The 20,000-nt window shown below is 44.2% G+C and overlaps 1 protein-coding gene across 2 annotated transcripts in view; it reads left to right on the top strand.

Annotated features, from left to right (window-relative positions):
- The window catches only part of palmdb (palmdelphin b), a 56,639-nt gene that overhangs the window by 1,436 nt on the left and 35,203 nt on the right, over positions 1-20,000 (top strand). For both annotated transcript variants that reach the window (XM_056364584.1, XM_056364586.1), the window contains exons 2-5: positions 13,489-13,538; positions 16,994-17,074; positions 18,203-18,333; positions 19,296-19,410. In XM_056364584.1, the coding sequence (XP_056220559.1) occupies positions 13,494-13,538; positions 16,994-17,074; positions 18,203-18,333; positions 19,296-19,410 (372 nt within the window). In that variant the 5' untranslated portion in view covers positions 13,489-13,493. The remainder of the gene's footprint in view (positions 1-13,488; positions 13,539-16,993; positions 17,075-18,202; positions 18,334-19,295; positions 19,411-20,000) is intronic.

Below are 20,000 nucleotides of genomic sequence, written 5' to 3'. Positions count from 1 at the left end.
CAGATTACTCTGTAAAGAGATTACCAGTGTGCTGTTAACTAGTCTCTGGACTTTCTAGCATGGGTTAGTTATCCAGGGGTAAGTGGTCGTCGCTGAGCTAAAATGAGCCTCGAGGGTCTCTTGATTCTGTAATCCTTTAATTCCTCTAAGCTGGCGGCTGTGTGCAGCGTCCGGGGGGGGGGGGCTCTAACCAACAACTACTTTTACTGACACAGACGTACAAAGAGCAGCTGAGGAGGAGATAGAGTCGTTACTTTACATCTTGTCATGTGTTCACGCTCTTCAGAGACGACATGTAAAACACGAGAAGTGACAGGCTGACAGGAAAGCTGTGTGTTCAGTGTGTGGGTGTTTTAATGTATGTACGCACGGTGACACATGCACTCCCACATACATGCTGTTGTTCTGGGCTGCCTGCGGAGAACCAGTCACCCCGCGCCCTCTCCTTCCCACTCAGCCCAGTCACGTCCACGTTTCAGCACATGTGGAGGAAAGACGCTAACGAAGCGGAGAGCTCGTTTTCACACCTTCATCAGGATCACAAATCATTCTGCTGTCGTCTGTGTAAAAATACGCCCAGCATTGATAAGGTCTGCTGATGTATTTTAATACACATCAGCTTGTATGACAGTGAGATTAATCTCATGACTGTCTGAGCCGGAGCTCGTATATAGTTAGCCTAGCTTAGCATGAATACTGGAAACAGGGAAACGACTGGCTGTCCAAAGTTCTCAAAGTTCACTCAGTGTCTTGTGTGTTGAATCCATGAAATGTAAAAACAGTTGGTATGAAACAGAGTCAGGCTGGCTGACTGCTCCCCGCTGGCCCCAGTCTTAACGCTAACCCATCCTGAGTCCAGCTGTACGGGGCCGAACAAAGACAGACTCTTTTGTTCCGTTATCTCAAGGTGACGAAGCTCGTTATCTCGAGATAAGGAGATATTATCAGGATTATCTCAAGATAACGAGATATGAGGAGAAAATTGTCTTTTCTTATCTTGATAAGATAATTATCCTGTTATCTGGAGATAAAGAAGCTCGTTTTCTCAATATAACGACTTTGTTGATCAGAGATCAGAGGCAGAAACTTCTAGAGCTGCGAAGTGAAAATGTCAGACGACACATCGATCAACGCATCAGAGAATATTTCAGTCAAGGGCAGAAATCTTTGAAATGTCTTTCCATACAAGATCATTTTCAGATCAGTCCTCGTCAGCTAACGAGTTACTAAGGACTGTTGCTAAGGAGGAGAGTTACTGCGACTCAGTGTGTGAGGTTCAGTCAACATCATCTCCTCCTGTTAATATCTGGTTATCTGGGGTTAACTTGAGATAACAGGATAAAAGATATTTGTGAGAGTGGCCCCTCTCAGCTTCCGTACAGCTCTGGACTCTGCGGTCGCTAGCGGACAGAGACGTAGTCGAGCGTTCAGCGGTTTAAGGAACTTGTTTAGTTGGTGGTTTCCTGACCTTCAGATTCCCTCCGTCCATCTGTGGTGTTTTGGTGCCAAGCACAGAGGATGTGGTGGACAGGTGGAGGCAGACGAGCAACAGATGGAGGTTCATTCAGATGAGGCGGCACTAAACAAGTCGTTGGTATTTTGGTGGAGAATGGACATGTGAGAACCAGGTCTGGTTCTGCTTCTGGTTCTGGTTTCTTGTGACAGTTTTCTGCTAAACCAGAGCAATGACAGGCTGTTAAAAAGCATTTTAACAGTCAGTAAACCAGACTGAACTGATCTATAAACCAGTGTGAAGGATCCTCCTTCAGCTCTTTAAATCTCTGCAGGCGTCTGAAGGCAGCAGCACACATGTTGATAAATCTGCAGCCTCTGATTGGAGGAGAAACACAGTCGAGCTCAGTGTCATTACACACGGCTGTCCACTGTGTTTACCTTGATTACATCACATGCTAACGGGACCAGGCTGCTGTGAAGTGACCCCATCAGCCCTGCACACATCAGACCGCTCGGTTATGACTCAGGACTCTGGCTGAAGTGGGAGATCATCAGTCCTGTGTCACTGACTTTATTTTAGTGAATGTGGCATTTTGTTTTATTATTGAAAGGAACCATGGTGCAGATGTTGTTGTCACAATCGACAGTTTGATGTCAAGTCAGTTTTTATTTATAAAGCGTCAAGTCACACCAGCAGAAGATGTAGATCGTACTCTTTATGATGTAATATTGATGAGAGCATGTACGACATGTGTCAGAGAAGCCTCGTCCATTTGTTGAGCTGATGGTGTCGTGCGTCGCTGTGATTGGTTCAGCTGTTTGACAGCGATGAGAGCAGTGCTGTGAATCTGCTCCGATATGAACCAGGTGAAATAACAGGTGAGATGTCCACACAGTCCAGGGTCTGATTCATGAATGAGGCATTCACCATTTCCCGCTCATAAATTAGTTTTCATAAACACACAGTGTTACCTCACTTCCTGTGACATGTGAACACACAGTTCTCCACAGATCATTATCATCATTATAAGTTTTATAATAATTTAACATTTGATAAACAGAGATAATTGTGTTTGTGTCTAATATCTTATTATTGATGGTGAGTCCTTGTGTAACTGTCTGATATTTTAATATTGACTGATCTCAGTGTCGGAGCCTCTGGAGCCTCGTTAAGACTCTAGTCCCAGTAAATGAAGCTCAGAGTGAAACAGGACTTTACATCAGAGTGATTGTACTGAAGTAAACTGATGATGTTTTTACCTCACTTTGTTCTTCTGCCTCGTCTTTCTTCTCTGTGTCTGATCACTTGTTTCTATACAAACTGATTGATTAGGGGAGAGTCTTCATCCATTTATGGAGGATTGTGGGAGTGGAAATGAGGCTCGTTCACATGAGTGAGATTTATAAAGAGGAACCATGTGAACGCATGGCTTTATAATATATATAATATATAATTTATAATTCTGATGAAGTTTTATGTGTGTGGACTCCAGGTGTCCCACAGGTGGTTTTCTCAGGAGTGTAAGATCAGAACAGCTAAAAGAGTGAACAACATAAACATAACGTGATGTAAACAGACAACTGTTTGCTAACACGTTGACAAAACAATACTAATATATCAACTTAATTAGCTAATAATATGTCAGTGTTGTTTTGACAGCTTGTTTTGCTGCTGCCAATAAAACCAAACAGCATGAGATGGATATACATTTTTCTTACAAGTCTTAAAGAAAGTGGACATGTTTGTTTATAAAAATGTCTTTCAATTCTTGAGTAAATGCAAAGTTTGAAAAGATCCGTTGTGACTGAAGGATTCGACTCATCAGTGACTCTGACGTGACTGGATTCAGATGTGGACATTTGGCTCTCGTTAGAGGTGATCCTACTGTTAATGTTGATGTTGTGAGAGAACAACCTGCATCTGATCCATCTGAGATCAATTAACTAAATGAGAGTTAGACAAAGGTCGGTATCAGCGTGATGAGTTGTTGTGTGACAGACTGCTGCAGACCAGCGAAGGCCTCTGCTGTTCGCTTGTGTGCTATTAATCCATCACAGGTCAGATTAAAGACGGAGGAGCAGGGATTAGACGTCAGGAGGAACTTGGCTCAATGACCAGACAGACAGAGGGCGGGGGGGGGGGGGGGGGGGTTATTAGGGTCACGACGTGTCACTGGGACCAGAGTCTGGATCATGGATCTTACCTAAACTCTACAGGCAGGAGCTCTGCTGTGAGTTACAAAACAACAGTCGTGTTCGCAGCTGTTTATTAAAGTGCAGACTCCCAGTAGTAATATTGAGATATGAGGACTCAGACTCTGAACAGTTGAGCTTCACTGAACAGTGTCATAATGAATGGGCATGAGGATGTCGGGCCTGACAGGGTCCAAGACGGTTTCTTACATGTCTGTATGTTACTAATGGAACAGAACAATTAATCTAAACACAATCAAAATCTCACTGTGGTCAAGTGAAATATCACGTCACAGCGGCTGCAGTTTATGTGATGAAGGTAAAATGTGTCTCATTGTTGTTCATTGTTAGCATTAGCATTGTTAGCACCATCAGTGTTGTGGAGCTACAGACGCTCCGACCTACAGATCATGTTCTCCAGACGCAGAGGAACATGATCCAACAGCAATCATATCATCACCTTTTTATATTTTGTTCAAATGAAATAAAAGCTCAAATTAATTTACTGAAAACACAAGATCTGCCAAAATAATCACAATATGATTTTTTTTGTTTATGGTGCAGCTAGTTGTTAGTAAGCGGACAATCTGAACCTGAACCAACCAGAGTCCACTGTCGATGACAGAAACAAGGGAGCGGCTCTTCCACATGACATGAGACTCTCATGGTGCTGAGACATTCACAGTGTGGTGCGGTGACACAGTAATCCACCTGTCGACCACACACCACATACTTCAGAAAACACTGAAGCATCAATCTCACGTCCTGTCCCGGGTTCAGAGCCAGTCACAGCTGCAGCGGCTGTTTTCCCACCTCTCGTCACAGGGGGCACTAATGAGTGTATTCAGGTTTTCTGGAGTGGTAGAAACAGTAGCGCTAAATATCTAAAGGTTAACACAATGTATATTATCTCCACTTTATGCAGAGATTAGCTGGAGGCGTGAGCAGAGTTTGAACTTCTCTCTCAAACTCTTGTTGATCTTAGTGCGACACCATGAATGTCTTCGAGGAGAGACTGACTTTAATGCCACTGAGTCCAGACTGTAAACCACATGGACGAGTGAAGGTTCCTGTAGAGAGGGGAGGCAGGAGGTCGTGACGACAGATGATTCAGAACAGACACACACTTTCACCTTTTATTTATTTATTTAGACTTTAATCTTGAAAAGAAGAATCTCCTGCACACTGCTCTTGCTCAGCATCACAATTTATTGATTATCCCAAGGTTTCGGTCTCTGGTTTCTGTATTTTTACCTTTGGATGATCCATAAATTGTGCTGAACAAGAGCAGTGTGTGGGATGTTCTTTACAAGATTACAGTGTCGTTTTCCAACGCACCTGATGTGCAAATACCTTCGAAAATGTATTTAGACTTTGTCAGATGACATTTGATTGAATTGAGAACATACAACATGTACGGTAGCAGGCAGCAGCAGGTAGGTTATATAAATACCAGAGAGCAAATCTTATAAAATAACAAGACAAGTTACAAGTGTTTCCTAAATCAGTCACTTTGTGTTCAGTGTCTGTGTAACGGAGTAAAACACTTCCTGTATATGATCAGCTGTAGTGGGTGTGAAGGATCCGTGTTCAACCCTCCTGAGAACATTTCTGTCACATTGGAAAAGTAGTTTTTGTGACTTGTTAATCACCTTCACTGTGAACAGAGAGACTGACTGACTGACTGACTGACTGACTGACTGACTGACTGACTGACTGACTGACTGACTCTATAACTGACTGACTGTATGACTGTATGACTGACTATATGACTATATGACTGACTGACTCTATAACTGACTGACTGACTGTATGACTGACTTACTGACTGTATGACTGACTGGCTGACTGACTGACTGTATGACTGTATGATTGACTATATTGACTCAGTCTACTGAGCTGCTCTGGTTTCCCGGCTGCTCTGGAACTGCAGGGAAGAGGAGGAGGACTTCCAATACACTGAGCCTCGCCTCCATTACAGCAAATAAACTACTTTGATTCCATGGTTCATTATTACTAAAGGAGGCAGAGGAAGAATTAAAGATAAGACACACCGAGCAGAGAGAGAGGGAGGGAGGGAGAGAGAGAGAGAAGTCATCGGTAACGAGGTTTTGTACTAACGACTCTATAATTCAAACAGAGGGAGTTAGACATAAGGACCCGCCTCTAATAAAAGTCTGTGATGTTCTGGAGTTGAAGTAGATAAAGACTAAACTATTGTGGATCCAAACGGAGACTGAGCTCTGAGTGAGAGACTGAAAAAGAAAGACAGTCTGCCTCTTCTAACTTTGATGTTACAGTAAATCCAGCTGACATCACAGCTCAGTGTTTGTCGTTATTTATGTGCTGGTGATGTCGTGGTTATAAAGTCAGGATTGGACCAGAGGCGGGTCAGACATGTACTAGGTTTAGACCTGGTCTTGTTGTATAGACTAGTTTCTCTAACTTGCTGTTCAGCTACATTTGGTGATGAGTGTCCCCTAACAGCTGTTCCTCTAAATGTGTCTGACTGACTTCTCTCAGACTCCCCGCCTCAGATATCTGCTCTGTTGTGAAAGTAATGAGAGGACGTTTTCGGGGGGGGGGGGGTGAGAAGTGAAAGTTAGCGAGCCAAGAAGTTTTGGAAACTGCCCAAGCAGGATGTGCAGCTTGTGCCAGTGACTGTACTCCTGTCTAATTAGAGCACTGTTATTTCTTTTAACTACTATGGCACTTGGCTTTGTCCTTCATCAGCACGTGCCAAGTGCATTTATTATCAGCTGCTCTGTGTTCCTGCCTGTCCAGACTCTCTCTGTTTGGACCCGCTCTCTCGGCTTTGGCCGAGACCACACCTCCAACACATCTGGATTCTTTCTTTCTTTCTTTCTTTCTTTCTAAATCCAGATGTACCTGGCTCCACTTCCTGGTATTCAAAGTGTGACCTCATGTGTTTTCCACATGATTGACAGGTGCTGAGGGTTTTCTTCCCACCATCAGCTCTCTTCAGGAACAATGTGCCCCCCCCCATGCACACGATGTCAGGCTGCTCCAGCAGCGACTCTATTTTCAGCTGTCCTGGATCAGGCCTCCATAGTGTCAACAGGTGGACAAGCTGAGCAGCAGTATGACTGTCAGCAGCCTCTCCTCCTTCTTCCCTCTCACTCCAGTCAACCTTTATTTAATCTTGGAGCGGGTTTTCCCCATGAGATGATTAAAGAGCTGCACATGTGCTCGGCTTTAATTATCTCTCTCTGCAGCTCAAAACGTTCACACACAAACAATATTACATCATCCATCATGTTCATTACAGTGGAGCAACATGTGGGCCAGTGTAATGTAATGCATTTATCAGTTTTTAATCTTTCCAGGATGACAGTGGAGCTCAGTGGCCTGAGCAACATCCTGCTGAAGTCTTGATAAATGTCCCTAATCTGTTCAGGTGAGAAGTTGGTGATGAAAGGATCCGATGACACCGAGCTTTTCCTTAAAGCTCAGGACTGTAGCTGTGTCCCAGTCCGGGGCCACTTCCTCCGTAGCCTGGTAGACTGTGAAGGCCGAACTGAAAAGAGACGGTCTGGTGTACGGAGGATTTCACTTTGTGTCACCAGCTGTTCCCGCCCTTGCAGTTGCGTTGCAAAGCGGGGCTCCTGTTGCTTAGCAACCTAGACAACACACTTTCACAAAAAGTCTCTTGGTTTTAACAGTTGTACCATTTAGCTGTTGAACTGAACTGAAATACAATACTGACATTTAAAGGAGCTGTTTGTAAGTTTTGCTATTGCTACATAGCTAGCGTTAGCATTAACAGCTGTTTACTTACCTCTCTTGCCAAAAGCGTCAGACATTGTTGGGTTTACAGGAGGTTATAACACGTCGTCTGAGCAGCGCTACGCAGACAGGACGCTACAGTGACTCGGATTGGAAAGTGTCCAAATGGGCCAACTGGGCCGGAGCTACCTGGTTAGCATGCTAACTTCAGTAGATGAAAAGAATTAATAGAAATAGAAGCAAAACAAGAGGGTCTGTTTTCAGCTCTGGAGACAGCTGTTAATGCTAATGTTAGCTATGTAGCAATAGCAAAACTTACAAATAGCCCCTATAACAGTGTAATCCTCAGGTCTCTGTTACTAACATGTTATTTTCATTACCGAAGCGCAATGAATTATGGGATATGTGGGACCATGAAAGATCCACCTGTCTAGGAAAAGAAGGAGCATTTGAAATGAGACGGACTGGAGTGTTGCTGTGACACAGTCGGTCTTCAGATGCTTCTCTGAGCTGGGACTTCAACACTTGGACACATGTTGCTGTAAGCAGCAGCATGAGTCCTGTAAGTAAGTGCAGAATAAAGTTTAATAAGAATTCCTGGCCATAGGTCTCATGCCAATATTCCTCCAAACTGAACAACAAACTCTGGTTATTTATTTCTGACTGACGGGAGAATTTCATCTGCCAGTGTTCAGACAGAACCAGAGCAGATGTTAGAGATGGTGCATCACAAAATGTTTCCCTGGATGAATCCATACAAACACGCACGGAGCGAGTTCAGCATGTTTCAACTGGAGGGAAGAATTTTGCTCATATGTGAAAACTTTATGAAAACTTGATGAGCCTGTGGAGACAAGAGGAAACACAGATTATAGAGAGTTTAACTTCACACAGCGGCACACTCCTACAAACACTGTCCTGTGTTCCAGTTAGCTCACAGTGATGTGAACGACATGAGGCAGATCAGGTAACCAGGTACAAAGAGTCCCTGGTTAATGAGAGCAAAGGATCATGGGCATTGCTCTTGGTAGGAAACAGGAAACTAAAACCAATTCCCTGTGTCAGAGTAAAAGAGTCACACCTCTGTGACTGTGACCCATTTTTATAGGAAAATAACTTTTCAATGTGAAAACATGAACCCGTCTTCAGGTGCTACATCTGTACAGTGGTTGTGGCATATTTGTTTCTGTGCAGAAAGATAACAGGTGCAGGTAACGGGTTCAGACAGGTGCTGGTTGTTTGGTCAGCTGTCTGCAGGTGTGAGTTATGACACGTACCTGTCAGTCACAGAAGCTGACACAGAGAGTGTGTTTGTTATAGGTGAGAGTGCACGGTTCGGAGTGTGACAGTGACGAATCTCACTCTCTGAATGTGAATATAACCGCTGACTAAACAGCCTGATTCTTCAGCAGAGCTGAAGCTGAGGAGAAATGATTCTGTGGGAGGAAATGAAGTTCAGACGTTTCTGTGTGGATGCTGAGCCTGTGTTCTCTGTGGGTGTGGGTGTGTGGGGGGGTGGGGGGGGGGTGGGTGTGTGTGTGTGTGTGGGGGGGGGTGGGTGTGTGTGGGGGGGGGGGGGGGGTGTGGGGGGGGGTGTGTGTGTATGTGGGTGTGTGTGTGTGTGTGTGTGTGTGTGTGTGTTAGAGTGCTGAGCACTGACAGTAAAAATACAAGCGCCCACTCAGAATAATTCAGAGTATGTGGAACAGAGATGATCATGTGATCTCTAACTGTGGACCGTCAAGGACGTCCTCTCTACATGTGGTTAATGGACTGCTCTTATACAGAGCTCTTCTAGTCTTATTGATCACTAAAAGCATGTTACAGTACAAGTCACACACACATCCTCACACACACATCCACACACACACCCTCACACACATACACGCACACACCCTCACACACATCCACACACACACATCCACACACACACCCTCACACACATCCACACACACACCCTCACACACAATTCAATTTGGGCTTCGACTCTTTGTTTGACATATGGACAGGAAGACCTGGGAATCGAACCACCGACTTTCATATTAGTGGGCCACCCGACAACCCGCTCTTACCCTTAATTTTCCTCCAGAAGATCTAGGTGACGCTCTGGAGTATTTATCAGCTACAAGGACCAAAGATATTAAGAAGCTCTGTTACATGAAGGAATCCTTCACGTCTCATATAACACATAATAATCACAAAATAACACGGGGTCAACAAGACTTAGTGAAGTCATCCTCCCACAGTCGGACAGTAGCCAGCTGATTTTATCTTATCTTATCCATATCCTTATTGATCCAGCTCAGACTATTACTGCTTCTTTTTTAAGAAGAATAAATTCAGAACAGGATGTGAAATGATTGTTCCTGGTTGTTTCAGCCAGTCGCTCAGTTACAACAGAGAGTGAGATAATCAGTTACAGACAGTTCGTTATCAGCTCAACCGGCGCCATGTTGTTGTTGTTGTTGTTGTTGTTGTTGTTGTTGTTGTTGTGTAAAAGAGACTGGGAGTCGGCGGAGGAAACATGAAAACATCTGTTTCCTGTTTGTTGCTTGTTGATCAGGTGGTTGGATAAAGTTCTTATTGGCCTTTAACCTTTTATTGCTCAGACAGTAAAGTTCAGTGACAGCTGTCGTTAACTCCACTAATCTTCAGTTCCCTTTACTTCACCTGTGTGTGTGTGTGTGTGTGTGTGTGTGTGTGTGTGTGTGTGTGTGTGTGTGTGTGTGTGTGTGTGTTTCATAATGATGTTGACAAGGAGCTGTTGAAGATGCCACACGTAGCTGGTTTGATGGAGTCAGTGTGAACTCCACCACCTTGAGTTGTTGTGGACGTGTCTCCTTTGGGGGGGTGTGTGTGTGTGTGTGTGTGTGTGGGGGGGGGGGGGTGTTCATGGACTGGATGAGACTCAGCAGTGTGAACACCAGCGCTACATAAATAAACATGTCCCTGCTGATTTATCACTGAGGATCAGGTTTCCTCTCCTACTGAATGTGTGAATCTGTGGACCAGGTCTCTGATGTGGACCAGGTCTCTGATGTGGACCAGGTCTCTGATGTGGACCAGGTCTCTGATGTGGACCAGGTCTCTGGATGTGGACCAGGTCTCTGATGTGGACCAGGTCCCTGATGTGGACCAGGTCTCTGGATGTGGACCAGGTCCCTGATGTGGACCAGGTCTCTGATGTGGACCAGGTCTCTGGTCAGAGAGGGGCAGACCACCCCTTGGAGGTGTGTCCTCTCACCTGGCCGGTCGTGCCTGAGCTGACCTGTGTGTCGGAGGCTCAGGTGTTTAATGAGTTTGATTTTTACATGTGATGTCATTAGAAAACCCAGTTCACCTCAACACAGACGATGTGTTCGAGGTCCAAGGTCCGGCTTGTTTATGTCAGCGCTTCTGTGTTCAACAAAGCTCTGCTGATGACAGAGACATGAAATCAATATCATATCAACACCCACGAAATAAAAGCAGAGATGTGGCAGCTGCCCTGTGGAACAGCTGGATCAGAGTTTTATTCCAGCTGCTGGTCAGGAGGACGAGTCACTGGTAAAATAATAAGATGCAGCAGTGTCACATAATTAAAGTGAAAGCTCATAATTAATCTGTTCCATCTACTCTGTCCTGTTCGTGTAGTCGATCCTTTAATATCTGAGGTGACGACAGCAGGTTTGGGGTGTGGGATGATGGTGTTGGTGGTTATGCAAAAATGTGACATCATCTATGAAATCCACTGATTTTAAAATGAAATCCTAACGTCTTCATGGTCACATTAAATAATAAAAATATCAGTGTTTCATTCTCTCAACCTGTTTAAAAATTTATTAGTTAGATTCTTTTCTTCTTTTCCAAACAACGAGTCTTGAATCCTTCCTTTGTTCCTTTGTTTCCTTTTCAGAATCAGAAAAACTTTATTGATCTGTTACTCTGTTACAGCTGCTCAACACTCACTTTGGAAAGACAGAATAAAAAGAGAGTAAGTGAATACAGATGTGCAAAGAGAAACGTACGAGGTCGAGTCACAGTGAAGACTAAAGTGCGAAATGGAAAGTAGATCAACAGTAGATGAAGTGTGATGAGGAGCAGCTGACAGCAGAGTCCTGATGGAGAGGAGCAGCAGTGATTAAAGTGACTGCAGCAGAGAGGAAGAGCTGTTTCTCCTCCTGCAGCGTCAGTCTGAGTCTCCTCTGGTTAACCACTACACTGTGGGTGGAGGGAGACGGCCATGATGGTTTTGACAACATCCTCCTCACTGCTACACGCAGAGTGTCCAGCTCCACCCTCAGGACTGAGGCTACGTCCTCTCTGCTGCGCTCTGTGTCAGACACGATCTCACTGAGCATGTGTGAGCCGGTGTAGACAGGAAGCAGAGTCCTCTACAGATGGTCAGTTAGAGAAAATACGCCTCAGACCTCTGCTCCAGATGTTGCCACAGATATTGAAGGAGCAGAACCTCTGCAGGAAGAAGCAGACTCCGGTCCTTCCTGTAGAGGTCCAGGTGTGGATCAGTGCAGTCCACCACCACTGATGTTGAGCTGCAGGTGGTTCAGCTCACATCAGTCCACAGCCGTCCTCCACCCTCTGCTACACCAACAGCTGTAGCTGAAAGAAAGAAGTCATCCCACAGTAAAACTTTGACTTCCTTCCTTCCTTTCCTCCCTCTCTTCCCTCCTTCCCAGTTTCCTTCCTTCCTCTCCTGATGTCAGACTGTGTCTGGAGTTCTCCCTGACCCCGGTCCTCCCTCCTCCACAGCTCTGTGAAAGGTGCTGGAGTGATTTACAGTGTTTGATTATAACGGGTCGGACACAGACATGTTACATTCCTGACTGTCACTGCGTCTTTCCTCCGGCCTGATCGCTCATCCCTCTGACACGTGACACCCACATGTTACTTCTCTGTCACACACGATGTCCTCAGATACTGTGGTTTATAATTGACCTCAATACATGTCTGTTGGCACGACGAACACGTGTGTGATGAGACCGACTCCGGTCACATTATAGATGAGTGTGACTGTGTGAACAGTTACAGCACAGAATCAGATTCATGACATGTTTAAAGTGTAACGATGCCAATATTCTATATGTTTTTAAAACTAACAGCAATGGAATAAACCAAACAAAAATGGATTCATCCGCCACTGAAAGTAGTCCCTACAGATCACTTCCTGCTCTACTGCTGAAATAATGGATGTGTGATATGTTTGGTCGAACATAAGCTGAGGTTGTTGTAGTGCTGTTCACATACAGTCACTGATGATAGTGTAATGATCTGTGGAGTCTATAAAATGCTGCTCTGTTTCTCTGAATTAACGATTTAGAAAAACATTAATTCAGAAGAAACAGGATTTTTAAAGAAAGGTTTTCGGGGCGTTGCGTAGTGCAGTGGGTTACGCAGGCGCCCCTGCGTCTCTCTGCCTCCCCGTTTCCTGTCTCTCTACTGTCCTGTCCTTTAAAGGCACAAAAAGCCCCAAAAAATTCTTAAAAAAAAAAAGATTGTCTTAAAAAAAAATCATAAAAATTCCTGCTCTGTTTTTCTTAATTAACAAGATAATTATCTGAGAATTTTGAGATAATTATCTCATTAATTAATTTTTTGTCAAGTGAACACATTACACTTCTGTAAGAATCAGAATCAGGTTTTCACATCTGAGGAATTTGCTCTGGTGTTTTGGTTCATAACAATAAGCATAGTAAGAAGAAGAAATATAAAATAAACAAGTGCTGCAGGTCAGGCAGCTTAGATATAAACACAAAATCATTCCAGGAAATATTTACTGTAAAAATCAGAAAAAATATCATAGAAATATAGAAATAATACAGATATGTACAATGTGCAATAGTTACAGTATGAACACAAGAACGTGGAGGAATACAAAACATTTCTCCACTAACACACTGTACTACAAACATATTAACAAGTATTACCAACACTTACTGCTGCATTAATCGTCTGTTGACAGCAGTCTGCAAAGAGTTAAAGCTCCTCCTCTTGCTCTTACACATGATTGTTTTTCTCTGTGTATTTTCACAGTTTGACCCTTGACCTCTCACTTCCTCCTCCAGTTCACTCACTGTCATGTTCTCTGTCCTGTAGGCGACATGGAGGAGGCTGACCTGCTGAAGGAGAGGCTCCAGGCCATCACGGTAAGAACCAGCTCTGTTCCTGTGTCTCAGGAAGTTTTCTACGTAAGTATTTCACTTAAGGTTTCATTTCTCTTGAGGGTGCTGCACAGAATCTCTGGAAATGTTTCCTTAGTTAAGGAAAAAAGTTAAGACATCTGCAGCAGTGAAAGAGATTTTACGGCAGTAAAATTTTACTGTTTCCATGGAGACTGTTGATTTGCTGCTATTAGCACTTGTGAATGGTCGGTTGCTGGTAACATTAAAGAAGCTGTGACCTCATCCTCCTGTTGTTTTGGCGGGAACTTCCCCACAGTGACCTTTAGTCACTAAGGTCTTTAAGCCCTGAAGGTCTGAGACTAAGATCAGGAGAAAACCTTAAACACTTAAGAGAACATTTTAAGGAAACTTTAAGGATGAAACTTAAGATGTATTGTGCAGCTGGTTCTTATCTGACAGTCCACAGGCCTAGGGACTTACCTCTGATACCCTCATCGTTCCCTAGGTGTAGCAGAGGAGGAGCCAGGGAGATAATTATCTGTATTGATTTTACAAGCTAAGCTAGCTCAGCTAGCTCAGTCAGAGCAGGTGATCAGGACCAGGGCTTGTCGGACATTAGCAACACGTTATTAGCTGTTAGCTCATGTTGTCTGTTACTGTCACGTTTCTAATGTTGCAACCACCCTGATACATCCAGAGGTGAACCAGGAAAGTGGCCCCGATGGCCCCCGATGGCCCCTCATATTGACCCATTGGCACATTTTGAAATGAGATTTATGAACCCCCTTAAATCTCCATAAAGACTCTACACACTGGACTGTTGGTGTGGCCCCTGAGGATGTGTGCTGTAGCTAGTGTCTACTTATCGTCTCTGCATGTGAGACGTTTAGGGGACGTTTGCGATGTTCTTCTTCTTCTTCTACTTCTTCTTCTTCTTCTTCTTTTTCTTTTTCTTCTTCTTCTTCTTCTTCTTCTTCTTTTTCTTCTTCGTCTTCTTCTTCTTCAGTCTGTTTCCAGTTTGAACATGTACGCCTAAATTACTCCTGTATTACCACTTATTGTGCAGAGAACTAGCAGAGCTTTGTTAGTGAGCGGAGTCAGAGCCGAGGGTGGGCGTGGGTGGAGGCGGAGCTGATTTGCATATTCATAGAATACAAATACTAAATGAGGCAAAACGGTAGAGTTACATCCAAGTCATGTGAAGACCATGAAGGCATTTTTTTAAGGAAAGGACTTTTAAAGGGAGTCATTGAGAGGAACACAGAAGAGTCTTCAGGGTGTCATCAATGTTAGGAGAGCTTTACTTCAACTCTCCTGCCACAGGAACCGTGAACGTGTAGATGAAGAGATCTCCTGGTTCGACTCCAGGGTCAGAGACAGGAGACAAAATCAGATCAGCTGAAGGTCTGACTCTATTAACTCAGACTGCTGGAGCCTCAGATTCATTCAGCTCAACTTTAAATGTATTTGTACCCAGAAGAAGGCCTCTGGATTATTGTTGTCAGTATTATTTAAAGACAAGTTTAATAGTTGTGAACAGATCCTGCAACAGAGACCGGGTTGCTGTTGGATCCTGGTCTGGGTGGCTCTCAGGTGTCCAGGTCCATTTCTATTCCAGTTCTATTCAATGATGAGTCACAATTATGACACGTTGCGTAAAACTCAGAGCGCCGTGATCAGGTCAGTCTCAGGTAAATCTTGTTGCTCCGTGCAGTTGAACTAACTGCAGCAGTGATTCAGAGCTGTGATATTCAGTCTGAGGAGGGAGGAAGTCATGATGCAGCACACCGTTACCGAGCAGAGTCTGAAAATAAAAGGAGTGGGAGTGATGTAGCAGGACGACAGAGCTGCAGAGGGAAACCTGGAGAGCTGGGTCTGTAGCTGTGCAGGTCGGACCCTCTGGTAGAGAGCAGGAGGCAGCACGTCGTCTGTCTGTGGGACACAGCTGAAAACACACGGTGAACTTTGGGCTCATGGGCTGCCGTAGTTTACTGTAATAAATACAAAATCTGATTCGTTTGTGGGTAAACACCTTCGCACTCTGGTGGACGCAGCCTCCGCTTCATCTTTACAAACTCCTCTGTAGCTCTACTGTTCTACAGCCGAGCTTTGATTAAACCACCACATTATAATTACAATTATAATTAGAAGTATTGACGAGGTTTAAAGTTTTCCATAGATACCAAATATTTCTGACTGAATCTAGTGATCCACAAAACATGTAGAATCAACAGGATGTACCATCACACAGCGGCTTCAAGTCTTAAAACAGGAGTTAATACAGTTAAGGCTGATGGGGTTTTTTAATGATAGCCCCCCAGTCTGAGCATTTACCACTGACATGGTGTTTCTGTCCACTGGGTCTGGGCCAGGTCCAAAATCAGCATCTGGGTACCGTCCAGCCCAAATATCAATACTGTTGTCTTTCTTTGTTTTGTTTTGTTTTAATAATTATATTAATTTAATTAAGTTTCAGGTGTTTTTTTTATAATATATAATTATATTATTGTATTTTATGTTTCAGTTATGAGTGATGCTGCCACTAAACAGCAGTTTAAAGTTTATTTAACGTTCACTGTAGAGTACGAGAAGCAGAGAAATGAGGCTCACATGCAGCTGCAGGACAGACCATATTATCCATATTATGGAAAATATCATATATGGTGGGAAATATATAATAAATATAGTGATATAATTGAATATGCAGCCAAATTGTTTTGAACTTCTTTGTGACTGCCAAACTGTTAAAGGAGAATTTCTCATGATTTGTGAAAATCTATTTCTTTGACTCAGGAAAAACACATTGATTTCTTAGATTTCAGTGGGGCTGGAAAATAAGAGAAAACTCTGTGACTGATTGAAACTTTTGATTGAAGATTGTCAAAAAGGATCATCGCACTGAATATTTAATACAAGTGAGTGACGGGGGACAGAGACAAATGAGACCTGATGAGTAAGGGTCGTTATCGTGGAGCCAGTTGTCTGTGTGAAATGGTTTTCATGGTCCAGACATTTCAGCAGAATGACATCACTGAGCGGAGCGCAGACAGAGACGGGATATAAATACCAGCAGACGTCATGAGGAGATCCCCTTTCACCGGGGCTTAGAGCCTCTGATCCAGGATCCAGGAGCTCGTTTTAGCCCCGCCCCCCCCCACAGTGTGACACCCAGGAACACAGGGCCTGTGGGTGATGCTGAGTGAATGATTTAAGACATTAGAGTGTTGGAGTGTTTATCAGGCAAGACGAACATGTCCACAACAACCTGACTTCATTCTACACACACACACACACACACACAGGTACATCGGGTCAGGCCATGAAGGCTGTATTGCTTTTTAGCTATTTGTGGCTGCTGGTGTCCAGCTGTCAGCTGAAGGTTGAAGCGTCAGCAGGAGAGGAAGAACAGGTGGAATAGTTTCCGAGCTGTAAAATGTACACATGATGCTAACATGTGTTTGCGCCCCCCCCCCCCACAGGACAAAAGAAGAATCCAAGAGGACATCGCCAAGAAGAGGAGACAGATCGAAGAGGAGAAATTAAAGCTGCAGTACATAAAGGTAATTTTACTGTAATAAAGAAAGTAACATCCGGATGTGTCAACATGACTTTCTAACATCTTACTCCATGTGATAAAGAACAGAGCAGAGACTGTGAGGACCCCCAGGAGGAACACTGGGATGAAGGTTTTTCATTTCATTTACTGCCTCAGAGCTCATAACAGCTCAACCATCTCATTTCATTTCTGCACAATCTCAGACACAAACACGAAAGACCAAATTACCTGGAGTCCCTCTGCAGCTACATCACATAACGTTCTGATATTACTCTCATTCTGCTGCACCTAGTCCACTGCAGTCAGAATGACAGTGTTAGAACCCACACTACCGTCAGCCCTCCTCCTATGGACCACCACCCCTGTTTATAGGACTGAAACATGAAGCTGCAGTTCCTCTAACGGCCACTAGAGTCTGGCTCCAACAGTGAGTCAGTCCCCATAGACTCCCATGTTAAAATGTTCAACTTTACAGCAGAAATAAACATGTTTACAGCCTGGTACAAAAACGGTTTTGGTCTCTAGAGCTAATTTCCTCCTTCATGACACCTGTTTATATAACTCACCTGTTCACATTTTAGTAAGGACTACAGTTATGGAAGATTGAGGGCGTGGCCCTTTTTGAGTGACAGGTGGATGAGCGTATGCTTGCCACAAACTGACATGAACCAAAGTCTTAGCTCCACACACGCCCCTCTGTCGCAGTCTATGGTTGAAAAAGATAGACCTCGCCTCTGTGACATCACAGGTTTCTGAAGCTCAGAGTGAGCTGCTCCATCGTCGCCATCTTGGCAGTGCCTGACTCCGCCCCCTAACTCCCAGCTAATCCAAACATGGTCAAAGAGGAGGGGCCTGTGGAGCTGAGACTTTGGTTTGTGACGGTTTGAGGCAAGCATGCGCCTCATCCACCTGTCATTCAAAGAGGCCACGCCCTCAATCCTCCATAACTTTAAGCCTCTGGGTTGTGTTTCGTACGTACGCAGCTCTAGATGGAAACTGTGAGGGCCTCTAGTGGAGAGGAAGGGAATGACAAGGTCTGTGAGTCTGAAGGGGAAAAGGGAGATGAGGTCGGACAACTTTAAAATGTGAAAACAACCTGAACTATGTCCATGTGTGGTGGTGTGTTTGACAGAAGAAAGCCCTGAGGGAGCAGTGGCTGATGGACGGCCTGAGTCAGCAGTCGGAGCAGGAACAGGAAGCCATGAGGCTCCAGGCTCAGGACGAGCAGCAGCAGAGCGATCAGCTGCAGATCAACATCCTCAGGTAACATGAACCCCAACGCACCTGGAAGCTGCAGCACATCCCACAGTCCATCCCACACGGGACACAGCAGGCTGAGAAACAGGCAGCAGGAACAAACCATGTGGGAGAAGGTGTTTATATTTGGTTCAGATGCACTGATGCTCATAAAGAGAGAGACTTCAGGGAGGAAGACGAGTTCCTGCAGATTCTAGAGTCACTCAGGTCAAAGTCTGAAATACAACATGAACTAAACAGGAAGTTCACACACACTGGATCATAAATGACAGTCTCACTTTGAGCTAGTTTCTAGTTCCTGAAATCTTCCACTGTTAAAAGACTAAAGTAAAATAAACACATGACACAACAAATACAGTAATTACAATAATCTGTGATTAGAATACATTTATTGGAGCTGTTCTCATCTGTCATGGAGGTTTGAGTGAGAGGAAGTGGAAAACACTGAAAGCTGCTTTACATAATAATGACATCATGATGACTGGTCTGACAGACGAGCTGACAGGAGGAGAGAGGACAGATTAAATCTACTCCTCCTCTGATGAAGTGTTTGATATCCATCATAACAGCTGATCCTCACTTTAACCCATCTGACATTTATTGATTGATTGATTGATTGATTGATTCCATAGGGACAATGCATGTTAATGAACATCAGTATAAAATACACGACTCAACATAAACGGGTTTAAATCAGAGTTTTAGAAGTTAATAACCCACTAAATATCCTAATAATTCAAATGTAAAGAGACTAAAGAAAATATAAATAAAACAGAGAAGTATCTGTGAACCTGGTTACACGATTTAACCTGATGTCATAAGCACAAAGTGTTTTAATTTAGTCTATGATGAAAAACATAATAAGCGGACATAGCAACTCTACCCAGAATGCCGAGCTGGCTTATTCAAACCTTTCATACGTCCTGACTGCTGCAGCGATCGTCACCGTTCATTCTCCTCCTGTGCAGAATAGAGAAGGAGGTCGAGGCCTTGGAAACACAGGAGCTCAACATCTCTGCTAATGAAGAAGCCGTTCTGAAGCGGCTGAAAGAGGTGGAGCGGACGGCTGAAGACATCATCAAGGTAGGTCCGATCCCCTGGATCAGCTGGATCAGCTGACTCTCACACTGCTGTGAGCTGACTCTGGGTTGTATTAACGCTGTGAGCATGAAGAGCTAACAGACCTTATAACACACTGTGAGTCCAGATGTGTGTGTGTTTCTGAAACATCTCCAGTGCTGCTGTTGACCCGCTGTCACAGCTGATCTGACTCTGTGCAGGTGTCACAGGTGTTTCCTCCTGACAGAGAAACTTCAAGCCATTTTAAAGCAGTGGCCTGCTCCCGCCGGGTCGGGGCTGAGTTACTGCCCTAAATGAAGGAGTTCAAGTATCAGATGGAGCAGGAGGTCGACAGGCGGCTCGCTGCAGTGTGCCGTCGTGTAGGCAAGGCAGATCAGTTTTTACAGAGCACATGATCATGAGGTCGTTCAGTGTGCTCAACAGAAAGAAAAGAAACACAGAAGTAAAAAGCGTCATAAAAAGTGTAAAGTGGAAAATATCTCATTAAAGTGCAGGATTAAAAGATTAAATGAAGGCAGAGGAGAACAGCAGTTCTGGTTTTATGGAAAAGAAAACCACAGACTCAAAGTGTGATGGAGCGTCTCCAGCCCTCA

The sequence above is a fragment of the Seriola aureovittata genome, chromosome 20 (assembly GCF_021018895.1).
Source record: "Seriola aureovittata isolate HTS-2021-v1 ecotype China chromosome 20, ASM2101889v1, whole genome shotgun sequence".
NCBI classification, from domain to species: domain Eukaryota; kingdom Metazoa; phylum Chordata; class Actinopteri; order Carangiformes; family Carangidae; genus Seriola; species Seriola aureovittata.
The sequence above is the reverse complement of the archived record's forward strand: the minus strand, read 5'-3'. Positions and strand labels throughout refer to the sequence as shown.